General features: G+C 46.7%; 6 protein-coding genes across 6 annotated transcripts; 4 read left to right on the top strand and 2 right to left on the bottom strand. All coding sequences in view use genetic code 12, as the record gives it.

Moving 5' to 3' along the window:
• Positions 1 to 97: 97 nt before the first annotated feature.
• On the top strand, positions 98 to 3,337 carry CXQ85_000900 (aromatic acid exporter family protein; the record flags this gene model as incomplete). Its single annotated transcript, XM_025484627.1, has 1 exon — positions 98 to 3,337. The coding sequence occupies one exon, from the start codon at positions 98 to 100 to the stop codon at positions 3,335 to 3,337; it is 3,240 nt and encodes a 1,079-aa protein (XP_025339558.1).
• Positions 3,338 to 3,402: 65 nt separating this feature from the next.
• Positions 3,403 to 4,653, bottom strand: ARG1 (argininosuccinate synthase; the record flags this gene model as incomplete). The annotated part of the gene is made up of 1 exon (XM_025484626.1): positions 3,403 to 4,653. One exon carries the CDS (start codon positions 4,651 to 4,653, stop codon positions 3,403 to 3,405), a length of 1,251 nt encoding a protein of 416 aa, XP_025339557.1.
• Positions 4,654 to 6,430: 1,777 nt separating this feature from the next.
• Positions 6,431 to 8,113, top strand: CXQ85_000898 (uncharacterized protein; the record flags this gene model as incomplete). The annotated part of the gene is made up of 1 exon (XM_025484625.1): positions 6,431 to 8,113. The coding sequence occupies one exon, from the start codon at positions 6,431 to 6,433 to the stop codon at positions 8,111 to 8,113; it is 1,683 nt and encodes a 560-aa protein (XP_025339556.1).
• A 371-nt stretch (positions 8,114 to 8,484) lies between these two features.
• On the top strand, positions 8,485 to 9,000 carry CXQ85_000897 (uncharacterized protein; the record flags this gene model as incomplete). The annotated part of the gene is made up of 1 exon (XM_025484624.1): positions 8,485 to 9,000. One exon carries the CDS (start codon positions 8,485 to 8,487, stop codon positions 8,998 to 9,000), a length of 516 nt encoding a protein of 171 aa, XP_025339555.1.
• A 75-nt stretch (positions 9,001 to 9,075) lies between these two features.
• GLO2 (hydroxyacylglutathione hydrolase) lies at positions 9,076 to 9,911 on the bottom strand (the record flags this gene model as incomplete). Its single annotated transcript, XM_025484623.1, has 2 exons — positions 9,076 to 9,624; positions 9,678 to 9,911. 2 exons carry the CDS (start codon positions 9,909 to 9,911, stop codon positions 9,076 to 9,078), a joined length of 783 nt encoding a protein of 260 aa, XP_025339554.1.
• A 2,023-nt stretch (positions 9,912 to 11,934) lies between these two features.
• Positions 11,935 to 14,544, top strand: PMT1 (dolichyl-phosphate-mannose-protein mannosyltransferase; the record flags this gene model as incomplete). The annotated part of the gene is made up of 1 exon (XM_025484622.1): positions 11,935 to 14,544. One exon carries the CDS (start codon positions 11,935 to 11,937, stop codon positions 14,542 to 14,544), a length of 2,610 nt encoding a protein of 869 aa, XP_025339553.1.
• Positions 14,545 to 14,548: the final 4 nt, after the last annotated feature.

Here is a 14,548-nt window from a genome sequence, read left to right as displayed (position 1 = left end):
GGGGCTGTCAGTGCTTATTGTTGGCTCATTAACCGATGATATCTTGAACAAACTTGCTAAGTGTTTTTTCCATTGGTTTTTTATTGTCAGCTTTGCAATGGCTCGTTCGTCAGACACTGTTGAGGACTTCCAGCCTCAGGGCATTGTGTCTGATGAGAAAGAGCAACCGGATGTGTCTCAGTACAATGTTTACGGTGAGCCGAAGCAAGAGAATCCGTTGGAGCCCACCGTTCCCAAGACGAACTTCTGGAGGAAAATGTACAAGTTCTTCTACCCAGATTGGTTTTTTGATCATATCGGTTTGAAAGATCTTAAGTTGGTCATGCAAACTTGGATCCAGGTGTGGCCCACGGTGCTTCTATGCATATTCCCCAGGTCTGAGCAATGGATTGGTAATGCGTGCTTTTTGTTCCAGATTATTGGCTTCATCATGGCTAATGGTGGGTTCTCTGTTGTTATCAACATCGCTATTGCCCTTGTTTGCGCCTTGTACGCTTGCATCGGATGGCTATTCCTTATTGTGTCTAGCGCAATCACCTCACATTTGAGAGGCTGGCCAACCCAAGAAGAAGTCGTTCAAAGCTTGATCGCCGATGGCACATGTACGGCCCAGAACGCAGCAACATGTTACCAAGAGCAAGTGACAAAAGGTCGCTTTTTGGAAACCCGATGTACCATCATCTGGGTCTTTGCATCTATCTTTGCATTTACTTTCTTCGGATACAGTCATAGGTATCATCCTCTTATGAGACTACCTTATGTTGCGGGCTCAATTGCCATTGTTATTACTCTTGTTAATTTTGTCCAGATGCCGACTTTTATCGGACCCACTAGTGCTAAACTTATCATGAAGCCATTGCTTTTGGCTTTTGCCTTGAAAATAGTGGCTGCTGTTATCATTTTCCCATATACATCGAGCTCAACCTACCTTCGAGCTGTGGCCGCCATTCATGACTCATTAGCACTGACATGCGAAAAGAATGCCAGTCTCTTCAAGACCTTAAAGCCTTCACTAAGCAGCTTTGATAACCATCACCAACTAGCGTCTGACATTCAAGGAACAAGAGTTAAATTGGGGCCAATAGAAATCTTCCTTATATCTGCTCGGTATGAGATCTCTTTTGGTAGATTTGATGCCGGAGACCTTGCTGAAATTAGGTCGAGAATCAAGCCAATGCTTACTATTTTGGCTGGTTACAAGTACTTTTACGAGCTTCTAGATGAACGAAAGAATATTGCGCTCGAGTCCTTCAGTCGCATCAAGAGAAGGGGAAGCTTATCGAGTCAGACCTACTCGAGCTCCCACAACAAATTGCTTGCAGCATTTAGACATACGTACGCGAAGGTCGGAGTTTTCGAAAACGAAATGAAGATTAACAGGATGAAGGAACGTTTGCTGCAAAGAAATGAGGAAGACAGGATTTCTCTTCATGATTTGGATGTCATCTGTGACTACATGAAAGATCAGTACTCAGATTTTCTTGATGAAGTTCCGTGTACACTCAAGGCCATAGCTTCGTGGTTCAGGGCTGCAAATGACTTCAGAGCCTATAGCATATTCAAGTGGTCCAAACATGTGGAAGCCCAGAAAAGAGAGCATGCGAGCCTTTTACAACATTACGATGCTTTGAAAGAAGAAGTTGGGAAACTTGATCACTGCAATGAACTCATCAAAGGGCTTGCGAATGAGCTTTCTGGCGAAGAGCAAAGGTTGTGCTTAGTGAGTCAGAGTTCGCTATTCTTGTTTTTCTGTAAAGAGATAGGAAATCATCTCCTTGAACTCTGTGAGGTGCTTCTCGACATAGATGAGACGAGGCCTACACCTCAAATAATCACAATGTTCTCGAATACTCGTCATGACAAGAAAGTCACGGTTGATCGCGATTTATTCGATGACAATCCTGTCGACGCCGGAGAATACAAGGTTCAAAGGGTTTTGCATGGAAGAGATCCGGATATGCTAGATCCAGAGAATCTCTACCAAGCAGTCGTGAGTTGGGTTTTCAGATCCTACCGCAAATTATACTACAATACCCATTTTTGGTTCTGGATTCGACTGAGTGTTCTTTTGCAATTCTGTTGCTTTCCATATTACTTTAGGCCGTCTGTCGAGTTCTACACCACGAATAGATTGATTTGGCTACCTGTCACATGTGCCGTTTCAATCACCGAATACACTGCCGAAACAGTTTACGGGTTTGTCGCTAAAGTGGTGTACTCTCTCGTTGGATGCCTTGCGGGGATGGTGGGATGGTACATTTCAACAGGCAGCGGCAATGGTAATCCATATGGTTACGGAGTGGTCACCGCTGTTATTTATTTCCTCACAGCCTACTATCGTCAATTTGCAGTTCATCAGTCCAAAGTACCGAATATTATGGTGTCTGTCACTCCAGTTTTGGTCTTAGGAACAAGCTGGACAGATACAAGAGACGAATTTCCGTCCAATATTGGAGCGGGCTGGAGGCCAGCTGTTACAAGATTTGTCAGTGTGATTGTAGGTTTGACTGTTGCGTTGCTCGCTAGTTGCTTACCTAAACCACGGAGTTCGAAGGTTGCTGTGAGGAGGATCCTTGCAAACATTTTAGAATCATCAAATGAGATGTTCTGCTTGATTTCTGAGTTTGCTTTGCAACGAATTGATAATCTGGACATTCACATCAAGCGTCGTCATGACAAGGCCGGTGATCAAATGAGAGGTATGTTGTTATCTCTTGCACAAGCCAAAGCTATGATGGGATTCATCAAGTACGAAACGGCATTCACAGGTAACTGGCCTACTGAAACTTACAGCATTTTACAAACGTTAGTGACTGATCTCATACAACTTTATTATTTGATCTATTTGCTGATCAACCAAGTCCAAGACACGGAAGAATGGCTTCCCGTCATGCTCGACAGGGTTGGCTGGACTAACTCTGACTTGGTTGCAGAAGTTCTTGCGCTTACCAGCATGTCAGCTTTTGCTCTTCGACGTAAGTCACCGTTGCCAAAGGTGACCAATGCTAACATGTCACTGAAACATTTCGATGCAGTTAGTGCACAATGGGGCGTAAGTAACGCCAACTTGAACGAACGATTTTATGATGTAACCGAAGACGAAAGTGAAGATTACGACGATGAAGACGGAAAAAGCCATCTCAGAAAAAGACAAAACAGAATGGTGAATTACCAGAAGTTACTTTCTCACGATGGACAGCTTAACATCGTGTGTCTCTTAGTAATTCATTTGGCGTACAAGAAGATTGACGAGATAGTCGTTACAGTGAAGGCTCTTGTTGGAGAAAAGTACGACGTGAGTGACGAACTCTTCAAAATGAGACCCTACGACGAGTAACTAGTTAACAGCAAATTATACATGACATTCTATTCGTAAACTATACACCAGGCAAACCCGCCTTTTTACAAATCCAACTTCTGGCCCTTCTCACGGGCAGCCTCACCGTACTTCTTGATTCTGATGGATTGCACAGCAATGAATCCAGAAGTGTCCTCTGGAGAGAAACCGGTCAACTCGTCCATGGAAGACTCAGTCTCGTCGTACAACTTCTCAGTGTCAGAGTATCTACCCAAGATCGTCAAAGAACCCTTGTAAGCTCTGGCTCTGACGGTACCGTTAACGGTCTTCTGGGAAGGTGGAATCATGGATCTGACGTACTCACACTCTGGGGTGAAGTACATACCGTTGTACAACAACTTGGCGTAGGAGATGGTAACAAACTGGTCTCTCAAAGCTCTGACTTCTCTGTCCAAAGTCAAACCCTCCAAGTCAATATGGGTAGATCTCAAAATGGTCAAACCTGGAGTTTCGTAACAGCCTCTGGACTTGATACCAATGAATCTGTTCTCGACAATGTCGATTCTGCCCACACCGTTTCTTCTGGCCAAAGAGTTGGCCTCGAGGAACAACTCGACTGGGTCAGTGATAACCTTCTTGCCGCCGTCCAAGACCAACTTGACAGGCAAACCCTTTTCGAAAACAACGTCAAAGTCCTCTGGGGTCTCTGGAGCGTCCGTTGGGTCCACAGTCAACTTCCACATATCCTTTGGTGGGGTGGTGTTGGGGTCCTCCAAAATACCGGCTTCGAAGGAAATGTGAGCCAAGTTCTCGTCAGTGGACCATGGCTTGGCCTTGGTCTGGGCAACTGGAATGTTCTTAGAAGCAGCGTATTCCAACAAGTCGTTTCTGCCGGCAAATCTGTTGAAGAACTCTGGGTCTCTCCATGGGGCAATGACAACGACATCTGGCTTCAAGGCGTAGAAAGACAATTCGAAACGAACCTGGTCGTTACCTTTACCAGTGCAGCCGTGGGAAACAGCAAAACAGCCTTCCTGCTCAGCAACATCGATCTGTGCCTGGGCAATCACTGGTCTGGCCAAAGAAGTACCCAAAAGGTAGACGTTCTCGTAAACGGCGTTGGCCTGGATGGCTGGGAAACAGACCTGCTCAACAAACTGCTTTCTGACATCGGCAACAACAAACTTGGAAGCACCAATGGCCAAAGCCTTCTTTTCAGCTTCTTCAAAGTCTTCCTCTTGACCAATGTTGGCCAAGAAGGCAACAACCTCGTAACCTTGTTCAAGCAACCAGGCGAGAATCACGGAGGTATCCAAACCACCGGAGTAGGCCAAACAAACTTTTCCTTTAGACATTGTGGACGTGTGAAATATAAGAGTACTTAAGATGAGTATAAGGAAGAAAAAAAGAGGTGAATTTATGGAGCGATAACAGGGCACTTTATACTGATTGTCCATCGCGGCAAAAGTTTTTTTCACTTGCCCGATTAGGAAGGCGCCCTTTCTTGTAACGCTTTGGATTGGACTGTTTGTCTACAGGCCATGAGTCACTCCACGTTTGCAGCCAACAAGAGGGATTAGGGTTTTGGGACAAGAAAAGTATGGGTATTTTGGTCTGAAAATGCCGTGCGTTTGTTTAAAAGTTTATGTAGTTTTGAGATACCTAGTTTTTCATGGTATCTGATTGGACTGACCGAGTCGCGGTACAGAGAATGAGTCAATACGGTGAATACAAAGGCTGTTTGGGTGAAAAATAAGGCGAAATTGGTTTGAAGGGGTGGAAGTTGATTGATTTTGAAGATAAGTAGTTATTGGTTTTTGGAGATGGGAATATGAAAGGCTGGACATGTTTGGACATGGCTGGATTCACAGTGGCTGCGAAAAGCTGAAGAGTGATAGAGGTCCAGTTGCCAGTGTCTAGCCATTGGGGGAACGAAAGAGACTATTTGAAGATATTTGAAGAATATCACGTTGTTGGTGATATGGAATGGAGTATATTATGGAAGAGCTGTGGGGAGATATGGGTGGTATTTTCATGGGCAAGAAGCTGGAGGACACGAAGAGGTCTTTTATTCCTTCAAGCCCTATTAACGCTTTCTATTCACGTAATAGAAAGAAACTACAGCTTTAAACGCAAGTATGGGCTGTGTTTATTGTACTGGTGACTAGGTTGACGATGCAGATCTTGGAATTCATCCAGTGAAACAGTAAAAAAAAAGAAACCCTTTAACGTCAGGTAATCTTGATAGTAATACCATTCGACGTTTTGAAGGCTAATATAAAACATACATCTAGTCTATCTTTTTCGACACGAAAAGGTTTGGTGCTTGTCTCGGATCGTTCATTCCAAACCAAGTTTTAAAAGCATCACTTCAAAGACAACAACAAGCAAACAATTAGAGACTTATGGGTCATTATTTATCTAAATTGTTTCCCTTCTTACAAATGAATCTCTTCCATAGACACTTTTCAGAAATTCCAGGCATCATATACCAAACCCCTATTAAATAGCACTGAGTTAAGGCATTTTAATTCCAGGATATCCCGAGGCATACGAATTCTAGTAATTCGTCATTACCAATCCTTCTAAAGAAAGTTTTCAGTTCTTATTTTTTCACAATTTCTCTAGCTTCCTTTTAGCGTCTCCTATTCAGATACCTCCCATAGAAGCATCTACTACATCATCGTGCCCCACCCACCCAAGACAATCTAGACCTCCCAAAACCCCTCAGCATCCAAAAACATTCACTAGATTAACACTTTATACTTTCCATCCCTCCATTCCATCCCATGGGCCCCTTCCCTTCACCTCCTCCAAAGTAAGACACGCGGAATTGTGCCCACCATGTCCGAGACCAACCAGACCGCCACCCACCAACCACCCGCCCTAAAAACCTCCTCAAACAAACTCAACCTTACGAATATCCTCCAAATATTGCCCCCTCCAAAAACCAAACTCCCATTTTCCCCCTTGGCGCCTTTTACTCCCCCAGTCCGATGATTCGGAGTCATGAGTCAAGATCGGGAGACCCACCCCAAAAATTTCGCGCAGGCTCCGAGTCATGATGATTTTGAATCATCCCACTTCGCTACTTCCCCCAAAAACCCCAAAACTAGCATGCTACCTACCCCTATGGCCGAGGATAAGAAGCTAGGTGTCACTCATAGTATAAGGGAGAAACTTAACTTCCAGGATGAGCGTCTTTGGAAACGGTTTTCGGCGAGGAGGCTTGAGCTTATAGATACTTTGGATCTCAGTTCCAAGAAGGCGAGTGAGCAGGAGGACGAGATTAGGAAGGTTGCCGAGGTGTTGCGGTTGGAGTTTAAGTTTGACTCGCAGTATTTTGACGATTTTGATAAGCTTGTTCGTGCTGCCGTGCAGAGTGTCAGGAGGAATAGGAAACGGTCTACAAAGCTGAAACGGAACAGTGGTTCGAAGAAGCAGAGGGTATCTTCTGAAGGGTCTGTGGATAGTGCTGTGAAGCAGGAAACGAATACGCCGGAGCCGGGAGGACACGAGAACGACCGGTTTTTGTCTGAAATCACGAGGCTTAATACAGACGCTAATGATGAGGTCTACGATATGAACTACCTGAGGGCCAAGTCTATCACGAACCACGACCAGTCCCGGGCTGCTATTGGCTCGCTTATCCAGCCTTTGCTGTCTAAGTTCGAGTCTCGTCCTCATTTGGGCGTCATGCTCCCTCCGTTGTCGAATATGGCTGGCTCTTGCCAAACACAGGCTGAGAATGAAAAAGAGCTCCAGGCCATTCGTATTTCGCTTCTACTACTAATGAAGAGGTCCAGGCTGTGCTTGGAATCTACCACAAAAACCAGGAACGAGTTTCTTCGAGGATTGGGCCAAAACTCTATTGGTGCTATCGCAGCCTTGGTGTTTGAAAAATCTTTCATCAACCTCAACCAGACCTCCATCGACTACCTCCTGGAAAAGCTCCTACTGCATTCGTTTCTTGCTCAATTTTACCGCAGCTTGGAACCTGACTCGCATGTTAACAAGTCACTAGACGACGAAACAGCCTCTTTGACGCTTCAAACGCTAGTTGGCTGTTGTATCAAAGATTTCGGTTTTGACCGTATTTTATACCCGCTTGGCGAAGCTTTCTACCGCAGCATTCTTTTGGATTATCCGTTGGTTCTGAACTCCTCGAAACCTTTCCTCAGATCTGACATTGAAAACTCTCAGCAGCCACCTGTGGAAGACCAACAAGTTACACAAGGCTCAAACTTCTCACTCACAAACTTGGCTGCTGTGGCTACAGAGATAAGAAGTCATACACGCGGTGCATCCCCAGATCTGGCGCAAGATAAAAAGCTGGTTGTGCTTCGGTTCTTGTCATCTTCACTTGAGTTCACATACCCTACAAGGAACTCGGCGCCTCCACGTTTCGTTGAAATCATGGAAAACGCTACACAAGCATTCAAACTCAACGGGAACCAGATCTATGGTCTTCGAAACTCCAAAACCGGCGCCTACGTGAACTCAGACTTTGACCTAGAAAAGATCTTTGGTCATGAAGATAACATCGAGCTTGAGATCTTTCCCCAACGCATCCCCACAATTCCAATCTACGAAATGGCAAACACCGTCACTCCATCAAGATACTCTGACGATTCTCCCAGAATCATCTTGCCTCCCCCTTACAAACAACCACCGTCAGTTCCACCACTCTCGGAACCAATCAGACCGCTGGTTCCTCCAGCAAAGGCCCCTCCTTCACCAACTGACATACAAAACGGCGTTCTGACGCAGCGGCCCAAAACACCGCTTCTCCCGAAGTTCCAGCCACTTTTATAGCATACCCATCTCGCATTACATCTCGTTTCAATACATTACCGGTATTTTGCAGCCATTCCTCCAGATAGAGTAGCTATGTGTGGTGCACGGGTGTACACCTAGAGCTCGACTGAAGCGTCTCTTGATGAACACCAGATATACGAATTTCAACCCCTATAGATATGTCTCTGGTAGATATACCCCCTAATCCCGGAAAGCAAAGCACCACAGACCCGACCAGTCGAGAGAGTGAAAGCCTGGACTCGGTGGTGCGTTCAGAGTCACAGCCGAATGACTCGCAGACCAGAACAACGATAATACCCCGGCCCAATTACGTGCCACCACTAAATTTCTCCCTTGTTGAGGATGGAATCTATAGGTCTGGGTTCCCTATGCCCATTAATTATCCGTTCATGCAGCAGTTGAAGCTTAAAACGATTATTTACGTGGGAGACTTGTGCCATGAGAAGGCTAAGAAGACAGGTAAGGAAGAGAAGCCAAAGAAGGATAAGAACGGGACAGCAGAGATATACGAAAAGTATAAGGCATGGATCAGCTCGACGGATATCAAGTTTTGTCCGTTGTTGGTACATTCTTCGCAAGAACCATTTACACTGGTAGAAACCCAGGCCCAAACGCAAGAGTCGCTTGAAGCAGCTCTACATCTTATATTAGACAAGAGGAACTTCCCTATACTTATACATCTGAACAAGGGGAAACACCGAATAGGCGTTTTGGTCGGGTTGATGAGGAAGATTCTCCAAGGCTGGTGCATGAGCGGAATCTTCGAGGAGTATGAGAAGTTCGCCATGGGCAAGTCAGAGTTCGACTTGGAGTTTATAGAGATGTGGCAGCCGGAGCTTAGCTACGAGGAGGAGTGGCTTCCGGGATTTGTCAGAGCCGGATGAGCTAAAAGACAGTTAATATAAATGATAATGTTCTTTCCCCTATAACCATGAGCAGCAGATCAATTGACCAGCGGCTCAAGCATTGTTTTTCATTTCACGCAACTTCTCCATCACGTCCACGTCGCCTGAAATGGCGGTTGCCTTCAACACTTGTGGGTCCCGAAGACGCATGAACGGGTTGAACGCAAGCTCGTCGCCTATAGTGAACTGGCCGGCAGTGACGCTATGCAGCTTGAGGAAGTTCTCGAGCTTGGTGATGCCTTCGTTTTGCAAAACGGTCTTGCTAAAGTTGAGGTTACCCTTGGTGTATTCGTGGCCAGGGTACGTGACAGTCTCTTTAGGCAACTTACCCAAGATTTCGTTAAGGGCAGTGTTCATCTGAGCTGGAGTGCCTTCGAAGAAACGACCACAGCCGGAAATAAACAACGTATCGCCAGTAAACACGCCCTTCTGGCCCGTTTTCGAGTCCTTGACATAGTAACAAATAGAGTCCTGGGTGTGGCACGGCGTGTGCAACGCCGTGATGGACAATTGATCGCCCAAGTCAATCACCTCCTGGTGGGAAGGTGTGTAAGTGACCAATTCCGAGTCCTTCCCGGCGATAATTGGCAAGTCTGGGTACTTCTTATGGAAGTGTTCATTCCCCCAGCATGGTCCCAATGGTGATGAGTATTGACAATGGCCTTCAACTCGAAGTTCGGACGCTTTTCAGCAATGTAAGCATTCACGTCCTCGGGAAACGAAGGATCAATCAACCAGGCATGTTTCGAGGGCTCATCCACCAAAAGATAAGCATAGTTGTTGCCCTTACCCCAGGACTGAGGAATCACTTCGACATGCATGTTGCGCTGGAATACCTTGGAAAAGCTTGACTTGATGGAGTTGAATGTGGCTGGTCTATAGAAAACCATACAGTGGCAAGGAAGGGTAAAAAAAAGAAGTTAGAGGCAGAAGATGGTGTGCTTTCTAGGAGAAACGATTGGCCATGGACTGTGTAGAGAAGACCCACCGATTGCTAAGCATGAGCAGTGTATGGCTGCGAAAAAGGGTAAGTGTGGGAGGGAAGTGGAAGGAGGGAAGTGGAAGGAGGGAAGTGGAAGGAGGGAAGTGGAAGGAGGGAAGTAGGGAAGGATAGGATTTGGCTTTTTAGGGAAGTGCTGGTTTGGCAAGTGGTTTTTGGGGATTTCGAGTTTGTGTTGGTGGATGGTATATGGAAGGTGGTACGTTACTGGGCCTGGGCTGGTTAGTATGGGAGAGGTGAGAACTAAGTATGGCTTGGATTGGTGGACAGAGGTAAGTGGAGGTAAGTGGAGGAAGTCGAGGGAAGTGGAGGGAAGTGGAGGGAAGTGGAAGCAATAAGGTTTTTTGGTGTAGGTTTTGTCTTTGTCATGATTTCTGGGCAAAGTGTGGTGGGCTTGGGCTGGCTTTCGTGGGAAGTATGCCGTCTATGTGGGACACTGGATGTGTTTGGGTTAGGAAAGGGTTGTGTGGGTTGGATGGATATTTGGGAGTATATGGGCTGTAAAGGGAAGGTTTTGGTGAGTTAGGTAGGTTTTCTTGGTCTTTGGGTGAGGTTTGGTAAAGGTAAGTGCAGTGTGGGTGGTGTCTGTCTGGTCCTTACCTCCGGGACCTGAAGAAGTGGGAAAGACATGAGGTGAGCAGGGGATGAATGTTAAGTTAAATTTTATTACGGGGATTGATACTTTTAGGATTTCCCGGTAGCTGCATCAGGTCTGTAGTGTTAGTGAAGAGACATAAGTGATTAAATTGGTGTTTCCGGTTTGGTGGTGTGACAATTATCAAAAACTTACTAGATCACTTCTTAAGTGCCCTAGCTAAGCATAGAATTACTTTAACCAAGGTTAAGATAATAAACTTGTTTTATTTCATTCAGTTGACGCTTATCCTAGGTTTTACCAAGAAGTCTCCATTACTCATTAATACGATCAATGAAGAAGCCCACAGCCCAATCACCAGATAAGATGACACTAGTCATTTTCGATCCAACCTGATCTTAAAATTTCAACTAAGGAACTACATGCCTTTTGGTGGATACCTTTGGTCCCTGACACTGACTCTCCTTTGGCTGCGAAAAAGGGTCCAATGATATCACCAGATGCACAGACGAGGGGCACCAACAGGAACAGATGAAGCAGTGGAAACCCCAATATATACGAGAGAGCCTATTTAACTATCTATTATCTCTTTTACTACCCGTTTCTGCCATTACAGTATTACCAGCACGTGTGCCCGATATACCCGAGCCATCCTCCAACGGTCCACAGGTGATACTTAGGACCTCAAAAGACAATGAAGATAAAATGAGCATAACATATGTTTCATCTCCTTCCTCTGTCACTCCAAAAAACATCTTCTACAATCACTTCACTCCATCAACCACGCTTCGCCAAGGGCCTTACACTTCTACGCGTGCAAACCTAAGCCTACCATTACATCCCCAACCAACCAGCCAACCGACCAACCCACGTTCTGACGCCAAATACCAAAAATCTTCCAAATCCACCCATCCAACAAAATTACCCCAAATCCACCGTCCACCCAAAATCCATCCCCCTACTCTTTCCCTCCACTAACCTTTACCACCATGTCCATATCCGACTCGCTTTTTCGCAGCCATTTCGCAGCCGCCTAACAAATCACACGGTAAATATAACCCCCGCCAAACACCCAAAAATGGTCATAAAACAAATTTTAAAAAACCTAGCCACCATAACCTGATCCCCAGGAATCCAATTTCACCCCCAAATCTCCACCCTTACCTTCCCTCGCCCAAAACACCCACGTATGGCCTGTTTGACCACATAGCGCGCTGTGCAGGTCAACGTTACACGTAGTAGTTTCTCGGTGTGGAAAATCCATAAAACTTTCAAGCTCCTTGAGTCCACTGCCCTTACCCTACAACTCCCAAAGGCAATGGCGAAAAACTCAAAGCCCCAGACCAACAAGTTGGCGCTGGGTGGACCTGACGATCTCTTGTTTGAATTGGATACGGTGCAGCAGCCTCAGTATGAAAAGGGCCAGTACCGTGAATACTTGTTGACTTCCACGCCTGAGTACATCACCAAGTCACGTACGGTTTCTGGCAAGGAATACGTTTTGCTTGGTCTTCTTTTCGTTGCCGGCTTGTATGTGCGTTTGCAGAACTTGGGCCACCCCAACTCGGTGGTGTTTGACGAAGTCCACTTCGGTGGTTTCGCTAAGAAGTACATCAAGGGTGCTTTCTTCATGGATGTTCACCCTCCTTTGGCTAAGATGCTCTTTGCTGCTGTGGGCCTGCTTGCTGGCTTCAAGGGTGACTTTAGCTTTACCCACATTGGCGATGTTTTCCCTGACTCGGTGCCTTATGTCGTCATGAGAGCCTTCCCTGCTGTTTTGGGCTTGGCTACGGTGTTCCTTTGTTACTTGACCTTGCGTGCCTCTGGTGTGCGTCCAATTGTGGCCTTCACTACCGCTGGTGCTCTTTTGGTGGAAAACTCCTTTGTCACCATCTCCAGATACATTTTGCTCGACTCTCCACTCGTGTTCTTCATTGCCGCAGCTATCTACGCGTTCAAGAAGTTCGAGGTCCAGCAGCCTTTCTCCTTGAACTACTTCCGTTCCCTTTTGCTGTGCTCGCTTGCTTTGGGTATGGCTTTCAGTTCCAAATGGGTCGGATTGTTCACTATCGCATGGGTTGGCATCTGCTGTGTCATCCACATGTGGTTCCTCATTGGTGACTTGAGTGTTTCTCCAAAGGCTGTCTGGAAACACGCCTTTTCCCGTGCTTCCTTCCTTTTGGGTGTCCCAATCGCATTGTACTTGTTCGTCTTCAGCATCCACTTCAATGTCTTGACTAACGATGGTGATGGTTCTGCTTTCATGACCAGTGGCTTCCGTGCTGGTTTGGCTGGCTCCCTTGTGCCAAGACAGACCACCGCCCAGGTTGGTTACGGTTCGCTCGTGTCCATCCGTCACGTCAACACCAGAGGTGGTTACTTGCACTCTCACAACCACATGTACCCAACCGGTTCCAAGCAGCAGCAGATCACCTTATACCCACACTTGGACACCAACAACGAATGGTTGATTGAACCTTACAACAGATCCATCCCAGCTGAGTTCGTTCAGCTTAAGGATGGTGATAAGGTCAGACTCGTGCACGTTAACACCAAGAGAAGATTGCATTCCCACGACGAGAAGCCTCCAGTGAGCGAGCGTGACTGGCAAAAGGAAGTTTCTTGTTACGGATACGACGGCTTTGGTGGTGACGCTAACGATGACTGGATCTTTGAGGTTGTCAAGCACAAGACCAAGGGCAGAGCCCAGAAGGAGATTAGATCCATCGAGACCATTTTTAGATTGAGACACGCCATGACTGGTCACTACTTGTTCTCCAGTGAGACCAAGTTGCCAGGTTGGGGTTTCGAACAACAAGAAGTCAGTGCCGCTGGCCAAGGTGCTAGACCATTGACCCACTGGTACATTGAAACCAACAATGCTGAGCAGAGATTGCCTGCTGACCAGAGAGAGATTGCCAGATACCAGCCATTGAGCTTCTGGGAGAAGCTTATTGAATCCCACAAGACCATGTGGAAGATCAACCAGGGTTTGACTTCTCACCACAACTGGCAATCCAGCCCTCAGGACTGGCCTTTGTTGTTGCGTGGTATCAACTACTGGGGCAAGAACCACACCCAGGTTTACTTCCTTGGTAACCCTGTTGTCTGGTGGACTGCCTCTGCCGCTTTGGTCGCTTTCATCATTCACGCCGGTATTTCTGTCTTGAAATGGCAGGTCGGTAAGCTGATTGCTGGTTCCAAGGACGTCTACCACTTCAACTACCATGTCTTCACCTACTTCCTCGGCTGGTTCATCCACTACGCCCCATTCTTCATCATGGGTAGACAATTGTTCTTGCACCACTACTTGCCATCGCAATACTTTGCCATTTTGTCTCTTGGTCACTTGTTCGAGTTGCTCGTTTCCAGCTCGTTCTTTGGCAGAAAAGGTGCTAACGCCTTGGTTGCCTACTTGGGTGCCGCTGCCACTATCTACTTCTACTTCTCGCCATTGATCTACGGAAACCAGTGGACTAAGAGCAAGTGTGCCTCTACCAAGTGGGTTTCTTCTTGGGACTACGACTGTAACACCTTCCTCGACAATGCTGCCCAGTACAAGTCCTTGGAGAGCTCTGTTGCCCAAAGCACCTTGTCCAACCCACTGACTGTTGTCGTCAACGAGGCCAAGGAGACCCCAAGAGCTGTCAAGCAGGAAGCCCAGAAGGAGCAGCAGGAGCTGGAGGTTGAGAGCTTTGAGGAACCACCAGCTGCAGAGACCCACAAGGGCCCATTGCCAGACTTCTTGAGAGACGATGAGGAGGCTCCAGTCGGCGAATTGGTCGATGAGGCCACAGGAAACAAGGGAGAGCCTCAGGCCGTTCCTGAGGACCCAGCTCCATCTGAGGGTGACGAGAATGGAGTTGTCGCAGACGATGTGGTTGTGGAGGACGTTGTCGTCGAGGAGGTTGCCCAACCAGTCAACTAAGTGA

This window comes from Candidozyma haemuli (assembly GCF_002926055.2).
Source record: "Candidozyma haemuli strain B11899 chromosome Unknown B_2014730914, whole genome shotgun sequence".
Taxonomy (NCBI): Eukaryota; Fungi; Ascomycota; class Pichiomycetes; order Serinales; family Metschnikowiaceae; genus Candidozyma; species Candidozyma haemuli.
The sequence above is the reverse complement of the archived record's forward strand: the minus strand, read 5'-3'. Positions and strand labels throughout refer to the sequence as shown.